At 46.9% G+C, this 16,770-nt stretch overlaps 4 protein-coding genes across 4 annotated transcripts; 2 read left to right on the top strand and 2 right to left on the bottom strand.

Annotated features, from left to right (window-relative positions):
- Positions 1–2,164: 2,164 nt before the first annotated feature.
- On the bottom strand, positions 2,165–2,914 carry LOC143422338 (uncharacterized). Its single transcript, XM_076892917.1, has one exon. It carries the CDS (start codon positions 2,912–2,914, stop codon positions 2,165–2,167), a length of 750 nt encoding a protein of 249 aa, XP_076749032.1.
- Positions 2,915–4,352: 1,438 nt separating this feature from the next.
- Positions 4,353–5,114, top strand: LOC143422401 (uncharacterized). The gene has a single exon (XM_076892997.1). It carries the CDS (start codon positions 4,353–4,355, stop codon positions 5,112–5,114), a length of 762 nt encoding a protein of 253 aa, XP_076749112.1.
- Positions 5,115–6,105: 991 nt separating this feature from the next.
- Positions 6,106–7,658, bottom strand: LOC143422382 (uncharacterized). The gene is made up of 2 exons (XM_076892962.1): positions 6,857–7,658; positions 6,106–6,584 (listed from the first exon to the last, which is right to left on the bottom strand). The coding sequence occupies exons 1-2, from the start codon at positions 7,656–7,658 to the stop codon at positions 6,106–6,108; spliced, it is 1,281 nt and encodes a 426-aa protein (XP_076749077.1).
- A 3,941-nt stretch (positions 7,659–11,599) lies between these two features.
- On the top strand, positions 11,600–15,615 carry LOC143433488 (arylalkylamine N-acetyltransferase 1). Its single transcript, XM_076910825.1, has 3 exons — positions 11,600–11,605; positions 14,443–14,945; positions 15,405–15,615. The coding sequence occupies exons 1-3, from the start codon at positions 11,600–11,602 to the stop codon at positions 15,613–15,615; spliced, it is 720 nt and encodes a 239-aa protein (XP_076766940.1).
- Positions 15,616–16,770: the final 1,155 nt, after the last annotated feature.

Genomic DNA, 16,770 nt, shown 5'->3' with positions numbered 1-16,770 from the left:
AATATTCCGGTTCATCGAATTTATTCGCTTCATTATCGCAATCGAATAATTTCAAAGGTTTTTACGTCATTTATTTTTCTTCCCTTCTTCCCCGCGAACGAAGCGCTTTGCGCGTAACTAATCGCGTGTTACAAAAGAATAAACAAAAGTACAAAATCGATCGTGACGTCTGTATATACAATAGATCAGGAGGAGGGTACCAGTTTATCAAGAGCAATAAGGAAACGAGACTAATGTCCTTTTTTATATCCAGATTTCTCTCCGTCGTTACGCGAGCCTTTCTTGCCATAGCGATAATCGTTATGATAATAATCTTCATGATCCCAGTCGCTATCACGTCCCTTATGATCCTTATGATTGTATCCCTTCTCGTAATGACTTTTATCGCCGTAGCCACCCTCGCGATCATCAAAGTCGTGACTACCATCCGTATAAAACCCACCCTTTCCCAATTTGTGGCCACGGTGGAAATCGTCGCGGTGCTCGTCGAAATCGGAATCGTAGTTTCCGTCGTCGAACTCCTTGTGGTCCTGGTATTCGTCTAATTTTTTCACCTCGTGAAACACGTGCGTGCTGTGTCCTTTCCCATAGTGATGATTCTTCTTGAATTTCTCACCCCCTTTGTCGCCTTTCTCTTCGCGATGTTCGTGGTCGTGATAATGGTCGTCGTGATCGTGATGCTTCTCCTTGCCATCGTGTTCGTCATAGTATCCATATGCTTTGGCTAAGTCATGATGACCCTTGCTAGCTTTCTCGAACTCGTGGTAGTTGTCGTAGCCTTTGTCTCCGCGTTCGCCACTTTTATCTTCGTGAGAAGCGTACGAATCGCTACCATCGCCCTTCTCGAACCAATGGGTGGCCGCTGCTTCCAGGTCCCCGTGATTAATGCCAGTCGCTGCACCTCCGGACGCCAGGCTAACCAGGATTATCAACAGCGACCAAGCTCCACGTACGGCAAACATATCGGTTTTCTTCAATCTTCTGCTGGCTCAGTGCCTATTTTTGAGCAGAGTGTAAATTGTATCTAATGGAGAACGATACGATTAGCTGGTTGGTTATCTGCACAGAGTGCTCAACAGCCGTTAATTAAAATTTCGAAGCGTCGCTCCACGCGTTGAAACAATCAAATCTACATTTAAAGGATTCAGAATAATTTTACAATGCGAACACTATGCTTCCCCAAATTTAATTTGAAAATTAAAATTGAAACGTCTTCGTTCGATTTCTATTTACCTGTGATCCAACCTCAGAATTCGTACGCAGCACGAACGTAGCTTCTCGAAAGGAGCAGCGGGAAGAATACTCGTATGGAATAGTGAGTCGTACGTTGCGCGGCAAGTGGGCGAAACTGGCGAGATTACGACAAGCTAGCTGGCTGTTACAGCCAATATGACATGGATGCGCGAAAATCTGACTTTTATATGTCTTTCACCTGTGGTTTGTACCTCTATGCGGCACTGGTCGCCGTTAGGAAAAACGTGCGAAACGTTACGAACGTTTCGGGTGGATATCCAAGGGGGAGAGAGACACGGAGGGCACGGTTTGATTTCTGTCTGGTACCGTGCTCGAACACATTTGCCCACGTGTTACGGGCGTTAACGGACTGCTGTCTGAATTCGAATGTTTTGCAAACCCTGCCTGGCTGCAGTTTGCCCCCCACGAGACGAATTATGTAAGTTCGCTGTTGCAAAATCCCGATCGTCGTAGAGAAATTTAGTCACGGACTGTTTCTATTATATTTTCCAAGAGGGAGACGTTAGCTGTTAGGTAAAATTGTGTAATTGCAGTACCGAATAATTTGGGCACGGATTTTTTTCTCTCCACTAGATCTTATTTATGTTACTCGTCGTATCAAGCTTGTAATGTATGAAAAATTCTTATAGATTTACACTCTTCGTATGCATTACCTTATTGTTATACAGTTTGAGATACAGTGGATAGTATGGTCTTGAAAACAAGTTGAAAAGGAAATTGAATTTCATGACAGGGTCGAAGGGATGTAGACTCTCGTGAATAAAAGTAACGCGTAATCGTTAAAGGACAATTTTATTATTAAAACAAAATCGTGACAAATGCATATTTCAGCGTCTAAAATTAATCAACGATGAAAACAAACAAGAAAGGCAACAAAAATAAGTAAACTTCATTGCGTCTGTTGCTTCTTTTAGTGTTTACCACTGGAATATCCATGCTTCTTCCCCCCGTGGTGTTCACCCTTTTTGCCATAATCTTCATGGTGCGAATGATGCTCGTCGTGTCCATGCTTGCCATGGTAACCCTTGTGATCCTCGTCGTAATGTCCCTTATCAAAGTGACCCTTCTTTCCATGATGATCCTCATGGTGTCCAGAGTGATGATGGCCGCCCTTCTTATGATGGCCATCCTTGCTCTCGTGGTGTCCGTGATGGTGTCCATGCTTCTCGTGATGGCCGCCCTTGTGGTAGTCGTCGTAGAACTTGTGCTCTTTGTGGAACTCGTCCTTGTGGGCCTTGTGATGGTAACCATGAGTCTTCTCGCCCTTCTTGTGGCCCTTCTTGTGCCCGAACTTGGACCCCTTGTGCTCCTCGCCGTGTTCGTGATGGTGTCCGTGCTCTTCGTGCTCGTCATGGTGTCCCTTTTTGTGCCCGCCATGCTCCTCGTGATGGCCCTCATCATGGTGTTTACCATAGTCACCGTGATCGCCCTTGTCGTGATGATGGTGGTGGTTGTACCCCTTCTCACCCTTTTCGCCATGGTCGTCGTGATGGTGGCCATGATGCTCGTGGCCACCGCCCTCCTCGTGATGGTGACCATGACCATGGCTGGTAGCCGCCGCCTCGAGGTCCCTCCTGTTCCTCAGCTCCCTAGCCGTGGATACGGATACGAGTGTGCAGACCACGGCCAGGCCGAGACAGAGCCACAAGTTCTTCGCCATGTTGGTACTTTGTGGACCAACGAGTGCTATCGACTGATCACGTCGCTTTAACGCAAAGCTTATATACCAGCCGTCATGGTGGCGTTTCACACGTAACCGCTTACGTTACGGTATAGCACGCCACGGGTAGTACTACAACGACTGCTGGTTCCATATTTCGTAAACGTCACCGACCCGTGGTCCATTTCATCCGCGAACGCTCCGCTTCTACGCGCAGAATGGAGACGCCCTACACACGCCGTTGAACCACGAGGATCGGTCGCGATAAGGACACACGTCGCCCTGATGGACACGTCAGCCGCGGTTTTTCCAATTTCACCGAGCAATTAACCGCGAAATAAATTAACGCTATTTACACTGGACGTGGAAAGTACCAACGACACAAATCAAGCATCGCTAACGCGGCGTCCCGTAAAAAGCCAATCAATTTGCGGCAACCAGTAGAGAACGTTTATTACAAAACCAAGCCGGTGATACGAAAATATTGTCTTCACCGTTCACCGAACTCCTTTCTGCAAGGATAGTTTCTCACTTTCCTTCTCGATTAAAGCTTGACGTTTCCCGGTTTTATTGCGATCCTCCGACGCCGGCAAATTGGGCTCGATACGCCAAATACGAGGATGACAAACGTCGCCATGTCGGACAGGACGCGACGATGTTCAGAAGTATATCGCGCTCGTATGCATCGCGATATTACGTTCGTCGTGCGATCAGATCAACCGTGTCGAGAGATTCCATGAAAGGAGCACAGTGGTTCGATCTACTTTGCGGTCGGTGAACAACGAAAGTATATTTGTGCGAATAAATAACGCCGCTGCCTATTTTCACCTGCGTCGCCGCTGGATCCGTGATTCTCCACGGTGGCAGGCACCAGGAAATATATTTGAATGGCTATTATTCGCTCGACTCGTATTTGTTCACGTATCCGAGGATATTTAATTCCGCACAATCGGAAACGTCGATCCGATTGTCGCAAACAGGCCCGAAACGAAATTGTATCGGACAAATCCGGCGATGTGCACACACGGAAAAGTCTGGATCGGCCCCGAAATACTGAAACCGACCCCCCCGTTACGCAAGCGCCGGAGAAAAACCGCGGGCAGCGAGGGGGAAAAGTATTGTTTACGACAACGGTACCGATGTTTCACCGGTTGTTTGTGCAATGGATTACGAACCGGTTGCATAACGGTTTCGATTGACGGCGCCGGATCGTTCGAAATCAACGAATTGCCAACTAAGCGGGTTAAGGAGACGTTACTTTCGCAACGCGCTAAGGAACCGGCGACGGAACCGCCGCTTCCTTAATATCGATTATTCGCCGTTCGATATATAATCCGAGCGTGGTGACCGGATTAATCATACCGAACGCAGCGTCGGAGTCGAACGTTTCGATACCGCACCACGATTCGAACTCCAACGATCGGTTTAGCTAGCCGCCATGAAGTCACGGCTGATGATTAGTCTGCTGCTCGCGTGCATAGTATGTGAATTCGGGGCGATCGTTGCTCGGGAGATCGGTTCGGCGGACGATGATCTAGCCGTGGCTGCGTCCCATCATGGTGGCGGCCATGGTGGCGGGCATCACCACGAGGAGGGCGGCGGTGGCGAGCATCACTCCGATCACTTCAGCAAACACGGGGGCAGAGGTGACAAGGGCTACAAGTCGACCCACCACGACGAGAAAGGGGAGAAGGGACACCACGACAAGGACGAGCATTCCGGACACTACGACGAAGACGGTGGACACAAGAAGAGCCACCACCACGACGACGGCTACTACGCGGAGCACCACAAGGGCGACAAGGGGGAGAAGGGGCACAAGTTCCACGAGGAGGGCCACTTTGGAAAGGGGCACAGCACGAAGGGACACCACGAGGTCCACAAGTTAGACGAGTTCAAGAAGGACAAGGAGTTCTTCGACGAACACCATGACTCGGGACACCACGAGGACCACGGTGGCCACCATCACGAACACGGGCACAAGAAGGGCGGACACTTCAAGAAGGGTCACCACGACCACGGCGAGCACGACGATCATTACGGGAAGAAGGGACACCACGAGAAGGGAGGTCATCATCATGATCACAAGGGACACAAGAGCGGCGGTGGACACGATGAGCATCACTCTCATCACTCTCATCACGGCAAGAAGGGCGGTCACGAGGACCACAAGTCGTGGGGATTCAAGAAGGGGCATTAAGGCACGATGCCCGTTGATTGTTATGTTTGTTGAACGTCGTGTTGAGTTGATCTTTGTATCCGATCGAAATAAATGTACGATTTTCGTTGATTGAAATAAACGTTTCCTTGTTTTGTAATATCGGTTATTAACAGTAGAGATCGAGTCTTTTGCATAGAAGAACGGCGTTAATGTACACCCGAGTATTATACTTGCAAAGTAAATATTGAGACAAATAACAAGATTGAAGAAAATACACGAAATTTGCCAAATTGATTGCCTATTACATACTGTAAACACTATAATTAATATGTTTAGAAATAGATTCTTTTTCTACGCAACGTGTGTGTAATTCCTACGAAAACACGATCAATCAGTTTGTTTCAATAATCAATTTTCTTGTCCGTCTAATTTAAGTTACCATAGCGGTTGATTTCTTGCAGTAATTTCTTTTCAATTTCAGCGCCGCAAGAAGAGATTGTTCAACTTGTAAAACAAACCGGGACTCGGCGATCGTTTCAAAATTTCCGTTTTGCAATACCTCTATTGTGTATATATGTAACAAATCTGTAGCTAGTGATTCGCAACGACTCTCGCAATAGTTCAATGGCTCCGCGTTTTTGCGCTGGATATGCTACAGTGCATTAGGGCCCCCAAAAAATTAGGTCAATAACACTTTCCAGAGGAATTGCTTCATTCGATTGAGCAAGAATAGTGTCACTGAATCGGAATTATTTTTAATTCATTTTTAAGCCAAGCGCAAAGAAATTCCTTGGTCCAAGAATGAAGAAATTAATATCTCTAGCAATTCATCAAGGACGATAAAAATTTAGTTACGGTCGGTACTTAGCAGCGGGTAAGCCGGAGGGAACTACAAACTTAACCAATATAAAGTTTATAATATATTCTCTTTATTATATAGTATATTATATTATATAGTATATTATATTATACAGTATATTATCTGTATTATACGCAATACAGATTATACAGCGTAGCACGCGAAACGTAATCAACGATCCTTGTGGTATTTATGCGTTCTCTCAGATTTCGAATCCTTCTCGGCGCCATAATCCTCGTGGTTGTTATAATACGATTTCTCGCCTGCCTCAGCCTGGTGACCTTGATTCAACGCGTCATGGTGTCCCTTGTCGTAATACCCTTTCTTCCCGCTATCCAGATAATCGTGCCCGGAAGAGTGATGTCCCCCTTTCTTGGAATCACCCCCGTCGTTCTTGTAACTCTTGTCGAATTCCTCGTACTCGACGAAATGACCCTTCTTATGCTCGTCGTCGTAGTAGTCCGTCTCTTTCTTGTACTCGTCCTTGTGATAGACATTGTGGTAACCGTTCGTTTTGTGCCCTTTCTTATGGTAAGACGAGTGACCATAACTGCCGCCCTCTTTGCCTTTCTCTGCCTCCTCGTGCGAGCCGTGCTTTTCAGCCTCGTCGACGTGTCCTTTCTTGTGCCCACCTTCCTTTTTGTAGTATCCTGGACATTTGAAACCGGTCGTGTGAATACAAGCACATCCTACTATATTAGCATTGTTCCTGGTATAACGGTGTTATGCAATTTTGCCGCGTGTCTCTTTCTACGTGGAGATATTTGCGAAAAGAAATAACTGTACGCGCTAATATGTACTTTCTTTTATGTATATCACGCGATTCTAGCGTTTTTATTCATAAGTGTATCGACATTTCCGCAAGAAGTAACTTTACAAAGTATCTCGTACCTACATGCAATATTAGAGATAACGAACTCACCTTCGTCGTGTTTGTTATCATCGCTACCCTGTTCGCTTTCACTAAACTCCTTCAGCGTCTTGTACCCCTTCTCCCCCTTGTCACCGCGCTGAGAATACTCATCAGCCATACGTTCTTTCCCACTTCCATCTTCGAAAAAGATACCTTCATCCCCGCGAGACTCACCTCCTCCATGACCGTAACCACCGTCGTACCCCAACCCCTTGATCGATTCACCAAAATCACTATGAATCCTCTCCTCGTCATCCTCATCATCCTCCTCGTGGCTCTCCTCGCCGCCCCCCTTACTGTAATCCTCCTCGCTGTTTCCCTTGCCGTAATCCTCCTCGCTAGTTTTCCCACGCGCACCACCCTTTCCATCCCCCTCGTATACGATCATCTGCTCGTGAACGTAATACGGCGCACGCGGCACCGAGCTGGCGATCGCAGCCGCGTGTCCCGCCGATTGCTCGTTACCGTAATTGCCAGTGTCTTGGTGGGTCGAGCGGGGCACATCCTTCGCGGTTCCATAGGGGTGCTGGAACGACGCTGTTCCGTGAACGGCCTGCGCAACAGGTGCACCAGCCCCGACAACGTACTGCACGGCGTCCGGTGGATGATGGTACTGTCCGCTTCCGTGATTGGTGTACCGCACGTAGTAGAGCGGAAGCCCCTGCTGCTGATTGTACACGTACTGCGTGGCGGAGCTGTCCAAGTCCATCGCGCTCATCTTGCTCACGGTCATACGACGCTCCGTGATAGGCGCGGCGTCACCACCCCCGGACAGAAGGAACACGCACACCAGCAACCCTCTGGAGAACATATCGGCCGCGGTACGTGTAACGGCTTAACGTCACTCGGATAAGAGTCTGAGCGTCACGTAATCGATCACGGCGAACGGCGTCTATTGCCTGAACCGGGTGAACCGGAATGTACACTGGTGTGTCCATGAATCGACTGGTTCGCCTTATATATATACAGGAGAACCTGAATCGGCAGGTGAATAAGGGATCATAGAGTGGAACCGAGAGTGTGTTCCAAGGTTGGCCTCGATAATTCAAGTACGCCGCGTTATTGGGCGGCTGCTTGGCCTCCTCGCCGGGGCGTTCTACGGAATCGTGGCAATTTGCGTAATGCGTCACCGTGCCGCTACCCCCAGCACTGACTGATCGTTCGTGCACCCTTTGGGGTACGCTTTGGGATGCTCCTTGGCTGCGATCGATAGACGATACGAATACGAGCTGGTATCAGAATGTTTTATTACATAATTTACACCTGTGAAATTGTGCTGGAAATCTTCATCTGTGACGATCAAGCCTGATGGAAAGTTTGATCGAGGACAATTTCTATTTTCAATTCAGAAATAGTATGGCGACCGATAATGCGCCACCAGGCAAATCGAAGTCCACATCAGCACCGAAATATGCCAAATCATGGTCGCCCGTTGCTAACGAGGAAAGTGTCACACTTAATTACGGCATGTAATCGTTACGTAACATGTAAATCGGTATTAGAAAGTTTACGTGATCGGCGATTTTCAGAGGGATGGTGGGGGTGGTGAAATCTACTTTCAAGTGCAAGCATAAACGGAATGTTAAAGGTAATTCGTGGCGGGCCAGTTTTAATTGCTCGCAAGACCGTTCGTGTTAAATCCTATTTCGCGCGAACTTGCTCGGCAGCGTGAAGAGGAAGCCAGCGGCGATTCGAGCGGCGATTATTTGCTGGCGAGCGTTGCTGCTTGATTGGCTCGGCAAAATCGAACGAGAGGTATTCTTGCAATTTTAAAAACTGCGTCCGGACCGAGGCTTTCGATGCAGAAAATACGATGAGTCTAATTGATGCTGACTCCTTGTAAAAGTGCGGTTTCAAAATAGACTGCGGTTATGCAATGAAATTTTTTTAATCTTATCAATTCGCCTGAATTGCTGAACACAGTGGCAAACATTTGTGGCGAAACCTTAGAACTCCTCCTATAAATAACGATTCTTATTCTAACTTATGATTCTGCAAATCTACAAGCATTCCCAATTCGCTCGCTTCATTCCATTCTAGAATTCGTGAATTATTAATGTTCTATTTAAAAATTCTTAAATCCTTTTATATATATTCAGGAAGGAATAATCAGTAATTGATTAATTTCCTTCATCAGTGCCAGAAGAACGCATTATAAGTTTACTTTGATAGTACTTTTATTAACTCGTGGACTACGATCAAGATTTAGATTGCATAACCCTTCACTGTACAAAAAGGTTCTCCCAGCGGATAATCGCCAAACTATTAAGGTGCCCCAGAAAATGTTGCACAGATTTCATCACGGTCTCTAGTCATTTCTAGAACCACCGTCGAATTAAAGTATATACAATATTATATCGACTGCACAATTTTCATTTACTTCCGAAAATTCCGAGGAACATGCAAAAATTCTAATACTCTAAACACGGTTCCCAACAGTAGTTCGAACGCGAGGCTCTCTGTCGCAAGATACTCGAAATCTTGCAAAGTACGTAAGGAAAGAAGTATAAAGGAAAGTGTCTCGAACGCGTTCCGTTTCTTTCGATCGCGCGCCACATCCCCTCAAGGCTGGTCCAGTTCCTCTCGAATGCCAGAGAGCATCGAACGCATGATCGACCGCAGTACCTTGGAGGCTTGGCCATCGAAAAATTTCGCCATGAAACTTGCACACGGTGGACCGTCGATCGGGACCATGCACTCCGTCAGCGGCAGTCTTGGGCGAGAGGCGGCCGCCTCAAATCGCTCGAGCGGGCCGCGTGACGTATAAAAGAGCTCGATCGATTGGTACGCGATTACAGTAGAACAGAACACGTTTCCGCGAGCCAGCGTGGCTAGGACGGCGCCTAAAACGATCCCATCGCCGGTTATGCGGCATGCGTACAGACTGAGTGCGGCATCGAGCACGAATTAGACTGGACCCAGAGCACCAGTGGTACCGGTTGTGTTCCCAGGAGAATGACGGTCTTCGGAAGAGGATGGTGCGCTGTTTACGCGGTCCTCTGCGTGTGTACACGTTCGACGATCGCGCAACCGGATCCGCACTTCGGTGATAGGAGGATCTACGAGCCAATAGCCGTAGAGTCGAGGTTAACCTACAGGGAAGTAACGAACGACGAGGGATCGCGTGAGCCAGGCTACCACCGGAAGCTGATCCCCATTAAGGCGCCTCGAGTGGACAAGAACTTCGCGATGTACTCGTTGCCCTTGGAACCGGAAGCTGAAATGCTGCCGGCTCATTATACAGGCGTAAAGCCACCCGGAGTGGATCACATGGAGCTCAGACAAGCGGAGTCGCGAGTTGTCAATATTGTCCCTAAGGTCGCGCAGTTGAACGGATACGTAGGGGGTGGCGATGCTACAGTAGCTTATCAGGCGATAGTAACCAGTAACGAACCGTCGCATGGAATGAACGTCCAGGTGAAACTGATCCCCGTAAAGGCTCCTCGAGTGGATAACAACGTTGTGACGTACGTACTGCCTTTAGAATCCGATGCTAAAACGTTGCCTGCGAGTTACACTGGTGTCAAGCCTCCTGGAGTGAATCAGATGGAGCTCAGACAAGCAGAGTCGAAGATTACCAAGGTCGCCCCATCCAAGAGTTCTCAAACGTATGACCACGCTGGTGGTACCCAGCGCACGGGCAGCGAATACGAATCGGAGGGTGGTAGCAGCGATGAGGGTCGCGAGAAGTCCTCCACGATCGAGAAAGGGGAGAAGGGTGACGAGATAAATGAGAAGCAGAAGTCTCAGTACGACGAGGCGGGTGGTAAAAGGAAGTTCTATGATAATCATAGGCATCATTCGGGATATGACGAGGAAGAGGGTGGGGGTAGCAGAGGGGCCAAGTATCACAAGAACGACAACGATCACGTGGACCTTAAGGAAAGCGGTTATCGCAGCGTATATCACAAGGACGAGCGCAAGAGGATCAACGACTATTACGGCAACGATGACCAAGGTGGACATTCGAAGAAACACGGACGATACAAAGAGAAGTATGTCTCCGCGGAAGGCAGGTACAAGAAGGGTCGCTCTCGAGACTCTGGCTCTGACGAGGGGAAGAACCACAAGGAAGGGGTGACGGGGAAACACCAGGCTGTTAAGGAGTCCAAAGGTTATCAGGCTCACAACGATTACGATGATTTTTTCAAGAAATTTCAAGCATACGGGAATCAGGGAGGCAAGGATGAGGCCAGAACGTTTGGCTTCGGTCAGGGGAAAGCGCGTTAACTCGCGTGTGCCTTAAATCGAGGCGGAAATTATTTTTTGACTAACTTCATTGGCACAGGTGGCTGTCCAGTTAAAAATAACTTCATTCACTGCTATTATTTCGGGTTTGACAGTTGTTGCATTTATTAGTGTTGATGGAGTCGGTAGGTCAGAGTCACATTCGCTGTGTGTACAGAAAAAATAAAAACGAAAGCCTTTTTATCGCTCTGAATTGAAGTTGCTTTATAATCGATTGTTGTTGCGAGGGTACGAATGATTTTAATTCGTCGCATGAGTATTTCATGCTGAAATTGGATATATTAATATTTGTAATGCGTTAAACCGCTAATTGTTAGAGATTATAGGAACGATGTATATTATTGTTAATATGGTAATTAGCAATTTATATCATTTATATTGATTAATCGGTTGGAAATTGCAGAATGTTTGGATAATGGGAGAAATGTTTACTGAAATGATTTTACATACTATCAAGCCTATAATGCGTCTGCGATGCGCAACACGGTATCGCATCCAGTAAAAATGATGGTACGTTTTGTAGAAAGCGTTCCATTCATTAGATAATCGTTTAAATTGTCGCGAGTTATTATTTGTTCAATTTCGCTAGTTTTAAAATCATGTTCGTTATAAATTTTATTTGATACGTCCAGCTTATTTTTTTTATCCTCGTCAACAAAATACTCTTCACCATCAAACAGAAATCAATTCCACTAGCATTTTCCTCCCCATTTTTTACATGACATCTGTGCGTAACTTGTTACTGAAAAAGAGCTGTCAAATCTTGCAAATTTTCTATTATATTTATACAAAACGCTTAATATTTACACTCGTTGAACACAGAAACCCGAAAAAATTGCGCAATTATCATACACCAATCGTTCGATCGATACACACCGATCACATCTCACCCGGAAACCTTCGAAACAACAGGGCAACGCTAGGCAAACGCTGACAATAACCAATAGACACGGAATTTCCGCGATACCAATTTCCTTTCGGCAAACAACGCACACTTGGGTGTCAAAGGAAAATCAATTCTCCTTCGTATCGTTTATATTCGCGTATCCAGCCCCAGACCATTTTTTCCCGGGGGCTCGTACGGCAACCTTTCCATCGTCGTTCAGAATTTCTCATTTCGAGCGCCATCGATTCGACAAGCGAAACAGAGGGGGATCAAAAATATACTCCCGTATTTGCCCGTAGTTCATCAGGAACGTATTGTTCCACTCCTTTTTTTCCTCTCTTCCTCCCCTCTCTCTCTCTTTCTCTTTTTTTCTCTCTCTCTCTCACCTACCCCTCCGCAGCAAGTTTTATTTATACGCCGACAGCCGATGATTCGAGCTCGCACGGGGATCGCCTCGTTTCGCGCGTCAGCAACCGGAGCCCGGTTGATTAATGGATATTAATAATGCTCGGCATTGTTGCGCCGATAAATTGCAATCTTTCGGCACATCCGATGAAACGAGAATAAAAGAGGGGTAATTGATGCAAGCTCGTTTGGCCCGCCCCGTCCTCCCTCGCGTCCTTTCGTCGCCCTTGTTCGACGCCAGTCGTCGAGCGGCTACGAAACGGATAGGAAAGCATTCCGTCGCGTGGTTTTGATTCTCAACACTTCGTGATAGTCGCAGTGAGTACTTGAACGAACAATGATACGATTTAATGTTAAAAGTCCATGGAAACGAATAAATGATTTCGACAGGTGCGTTCGATCGGCTATTGTGTTTAGTGATCGTCTCGAGTGATTAGGAAGGTTTTTAGAAGGTATTAAAATTCAGTAAGGATGATATTCTTCTACTTTTCATCTGTCAGAAGCAGTATCGTGTTCCTAGAACATCTTTTCATGACGTTCGTGCAATCAGAAACACGTCAGATACGTAACTTTTCGGGAACACCCCGACTCCACCGGCCGGTTTAACTATTCTCGCAGTTCCGTCATTTCGCTACCCCTTCGCGTACCTTTTGCGCTGCCTACGTTCAAGTGTGAGTGTACGATTCGCACGGAATTTGTATCGTATGCATACACTTGTCTCCACGATACCTACGCGTATGTACATATACGCGTTTCTAGACTAGGTGAAATCCTGGTGGGATCCTGCACATCCACGATTTGTCCCAGTTACACACATGCACTACAGCACACGCGTGTACACCCTCGTCGAGACGAAGATGGTGAAGATTTGAGCATGGACGAACGCTGGGCGCGTGTATGCATGTGTGGATGTGTTTGTCTGCCCGTACATCGGGGATGGTAAAACGTGGTGCGAGTAATGCATAAATCAACTGGTCTAATGGCTGCCATATCATTTCGTACCACGGTTATGAATGAATCCGCTGCTCGCGGGGCTTTCAGTTGTTTCGTACATTTAAAGACGATTTCAAATTAGCTTGGAGACGTCTGTAATATCCAACTATAGAAAGGTGGCGGATTACGTATCTGGATTTAATTTCCGGTCCTCGATATAGATATTACACAGCCACGCGATGCATTAAACCAGACACGTTATTAATGCAAGTACCAAATATGCCAGCGATGGGTATTAACGTGGTGTTAAAAAATAATTCGTAATTTTCAACCGGACCAGCCCTCCTGTACTCCCACGGTACAATTTGCCTCCGCTGTTTATTTCGACGACGATCAAACAACTCATCGATTCGACGGTTTATCGAATTAATTAGCGGCAAATATTTCCATACGATATTAATGCGAAATCGCGCGCAAATGTTGACCATCGTTCAAATGAACGTCGCCTGGCGAATAAATTCACGGAGAACACGTCGATAGACGTCGATCGTTCCTTTTACAGGCGTCTGAAACGTCAAACAATTAAGTGGGCGAACTAGCAAGTTCGACAAGAGGCAACGTCTCCGCGAACACGTACCCTCGAGTTGCTTACAAGTAAGCTGGATTACAATCCCAAGGTTCTAGCGTAGCAACCCTCCCTCCCGTTCGAAGGGGAATGCTATTTTATCGGAAAGCAGGACGAAATGAAATGGCTGCTATTTAAATCGTACCGAAGATCTGTCCTCGAATGCCTCAAGCATGCTGCGAACTGTAATGGGATCGAAACCGGGAGAGCTAATTTCCATGTTGCGGCAAGAAATTTGCTAGTTAAATGCGATGTGAGTAGTAACTTTGGCTGCGATATAAATTCGAATTTATATACGTAACCTGCGCAAGACGATAATTACAATCGATCCAAAAACACAACGCAAGACGTTATTCCTCGTTTCGATATCGAAACTGATAAATGCTAGCGTTTTCGTTCCCTTCGATCCGTGTCACTGACTTACTGTGCTTTTAATACAGTGACATTTCGAGTCCGTCCTGTCATCATCTTTGGACATGTTCGTGCACATTCTTCCAGGACAATCCACCTTTCAGAACGCGATTAGCCCTACCACCCGACTACGAGAACGTGGTGGACTTCATGTGCGACGCGTACTACAAACACGAACCGGTAATACTCAACATCGGTCTAGCGGGCACCGAAGCGCCGCCTATTTGGAGAACCATGATGGAGGATCAAGTGAAGTATGGACTCTCGATAATCGCCGAGAATCGTGATAATTGCATCGTCGGCGCAGCCCTAAATTGCACCGCGAGCGAGCGGGACGGGCGGACGCTGTGCGACATGGCGAGCTGCATAGAACCCGGGCCCATGCGCGACGTCATCGAGTTCTTCGGGTTCATCGCGGACGTGCCCAGAGTTTACGAGCGTTATTGCGTTTCAAGGCTGTTCGAGCAGGCCAGCATAGCCGTGAGCAAAGAGTATCAGGGGTTAGGGATCGCCAAACGTTTGATCGAGGAGAGTTGGCTCCTGGCGCGTGATACGGCCTTCCGGTTGTTCCGCTTCGACTGCAACAGCATGTGAGTTACCCTCTGCTTTCGATAGCCCCGAGTTTTAATCGCGTTCTCTGGCGAGAAGAGAGAGACGACAGAGATGACAAGAGATACAGAGTGATCGATCACTTGAAGTAGAACGAGGGCGCATACTTCTTAATACGTTCTCCAAAGTTTCCGGTGTAAAACCGTGGAATGATTATGAACTACTCGAGCATCGATTAACTGGAATTTAGCTAGGTAGTCATAGAGAAAGTATTTTACGATTTTCATTTTTTCTTTTATAGGAGGGTAGTAAAAGGTATAACCTTTTTACTTCAGTTTCTTCGAACGCGGACTAACTCGAACGTTAGATCAGCAGCTCCTTCGAGCAGGGAACGACCCTCGTTTCTTTACAATACTTTTAATATAAAAAAAAGAAAGAAGTTTTATCACTTTCGTACGTTCGGAAGTTCGCCAGATCTAATAAACTTCTTCCCGGCGCAGTCATTGTGCCAGTATAGCGCAAGGATTCGGATGGACCATGGTGTACGACATACCGTTCGCCCAGTACGTGAAGAACGGAGAAATTAAATTCAAACACGTGAAGGAGCCCCATACCACGTGTCGAGTGTTCGTCGACCAATTGAATCACTACAAAAGCTATCGTTTGCCCTACAAAAAGGCTCCAAACCGGCGTTCCGATACGGGAAAGTGAAATAAACGCTCGAAAGCATATTCATCTTCGATTTTACGAGTGGCGATCGAGTTTTTTGCTTTTCCGTTCGGTTCTCGAACATCCGTCGCGGCGGTGCCCAACGAAGGGAAATAATTGTCGTCTGGCTACGGTGATTCAACGGTGTAACGAGGTCCCTGCCACGGAATGAAACCGATCCGCGGCACATAAATCGCGGCCCCGTGTATTTTTACCGACGACAGGTTCGAAAGTGGCCGGCAAATTGCCGGGCGAATTGATCTATCGCCGGCTGAGTTGACTCATTTGTAAAACAATTTCAGACAGACGCCCCGATCGTCCATTACCGGGCTGTTATTGCCGGAATTCGGTAGCGGCGCGTCTGCAAACACAAGCCGTAGCTATGATTTAACCATGCGACCGCGGTCGTTTTATATGAGATCGTTCATTGATTCGGTTTGCTACGGATTATGTGGAATTATTAATGAATTCTGCAAACTGAAATTTATGAACCTCCGCGGCCCAAACCCATGAATCTTTCGGTTCGCGCCCCGTTGGTTTGCTCGCCGTGTCCTCGCTAGACGCTTTCATAATTGAAATATTTCGAAACTCTCTCCGCGCTTTCTCCGCGTTTTATTCCCGTTGACAGCCATACGTTTCGCATCGGATGTTGAAGGATCAACCGAGCTTGGTATCCAGCTACCTTCCTTAAACGAGACTAAATAACGTATAACTGTTATATAAATTCCGTTTTCGCGACGCTTCTCGTTAACCATTGAGTCCGACGCAGGCTCCTGGTAAGACGTTAAGCCAATATGTAACCGGAAATTCTGTTCTTTGAGCGGCTTAAACGGGAGGGTGGTTTCTGCATAAGTAGAAAGAATCCAACGAAAGCCTGTACAAAGAAACGGGATAACGAGGAACGGTTGACGAAATTGATGCAACGGGAGCAGAAGGTCATCCTATATCTTCGCGAGACTCGTCTTTATGCGTTTCAATTCTCTTATCGCAAGTGAAAACGGAATAGAAAACAGATATAATCTTCTCTACGATATGATAGAAGTTAGAATTCACGTTGATTGCTCGCTCTAAATACGATTAAATCAATGGGGAACCTCGAATCGTCACGCACTCCGAATCACATTTGGATTCGTTGTTTCCTTAACCGAAGATTGCAAC

Source organism: Xylocopa sonorina, chromosome 3 (genome assembly GCF_050948175.1).
Source record: "Xylocopa sonorina isolate GNS202 chromosome 3, iyXylSono1_principal, whole genome shotgun sequence".
Lineage (NCBI taxonomy): Eukaryota > Metazoa > Arthropoda > Insecta > Hymenoptera > Apidae > Xylocopa > Xylocopa sonorina.
The sequence above is the reverse complement of the archived record's forward strand: the minus strand, read 5'-3'. Positions and strand labels throughout refer to the sequence as shown.

Coding starts and splice junctions, on each gene's coding strand:
- LOC143422382 (XM_076892962.1), bottom strand. CDS start 7,658: ATGTTCTCCAGAGGGTTGCTGGTGTGCGTGTTCCTTCTGTCCGGGGGT. Junction 6,585..6,856: donor TGATAACAAACACGACGAAG/GTGAGTTCGTTA, acceptor TCAAATGTCCAG/GATACTACAAAAAGGAAGGT.
- LOC143422338 (XM_076892917.1), bottom strand. CDS start 2,914: ATGGCGAAGAACTTGTGGCTCTGTCTCGGCCTGGCCGTGGTCTGCACA.
- LOC143433488 (XM_076910825.1), top strand. Junction 14,946..15,404: donor CGCTTCGACTGCAACAGCAT/GTGAGTTACCCT, acceptor TTCCCGGCGCAG/TCATTGTGCCAGTATAGCGC.
- LOC143422401 (XM_076892997.1), top strand. CDS start 4,353: ATGAAGTCACGGCTGATGATTAGTCTGCTGCTCGCGTGCATAGTATGT.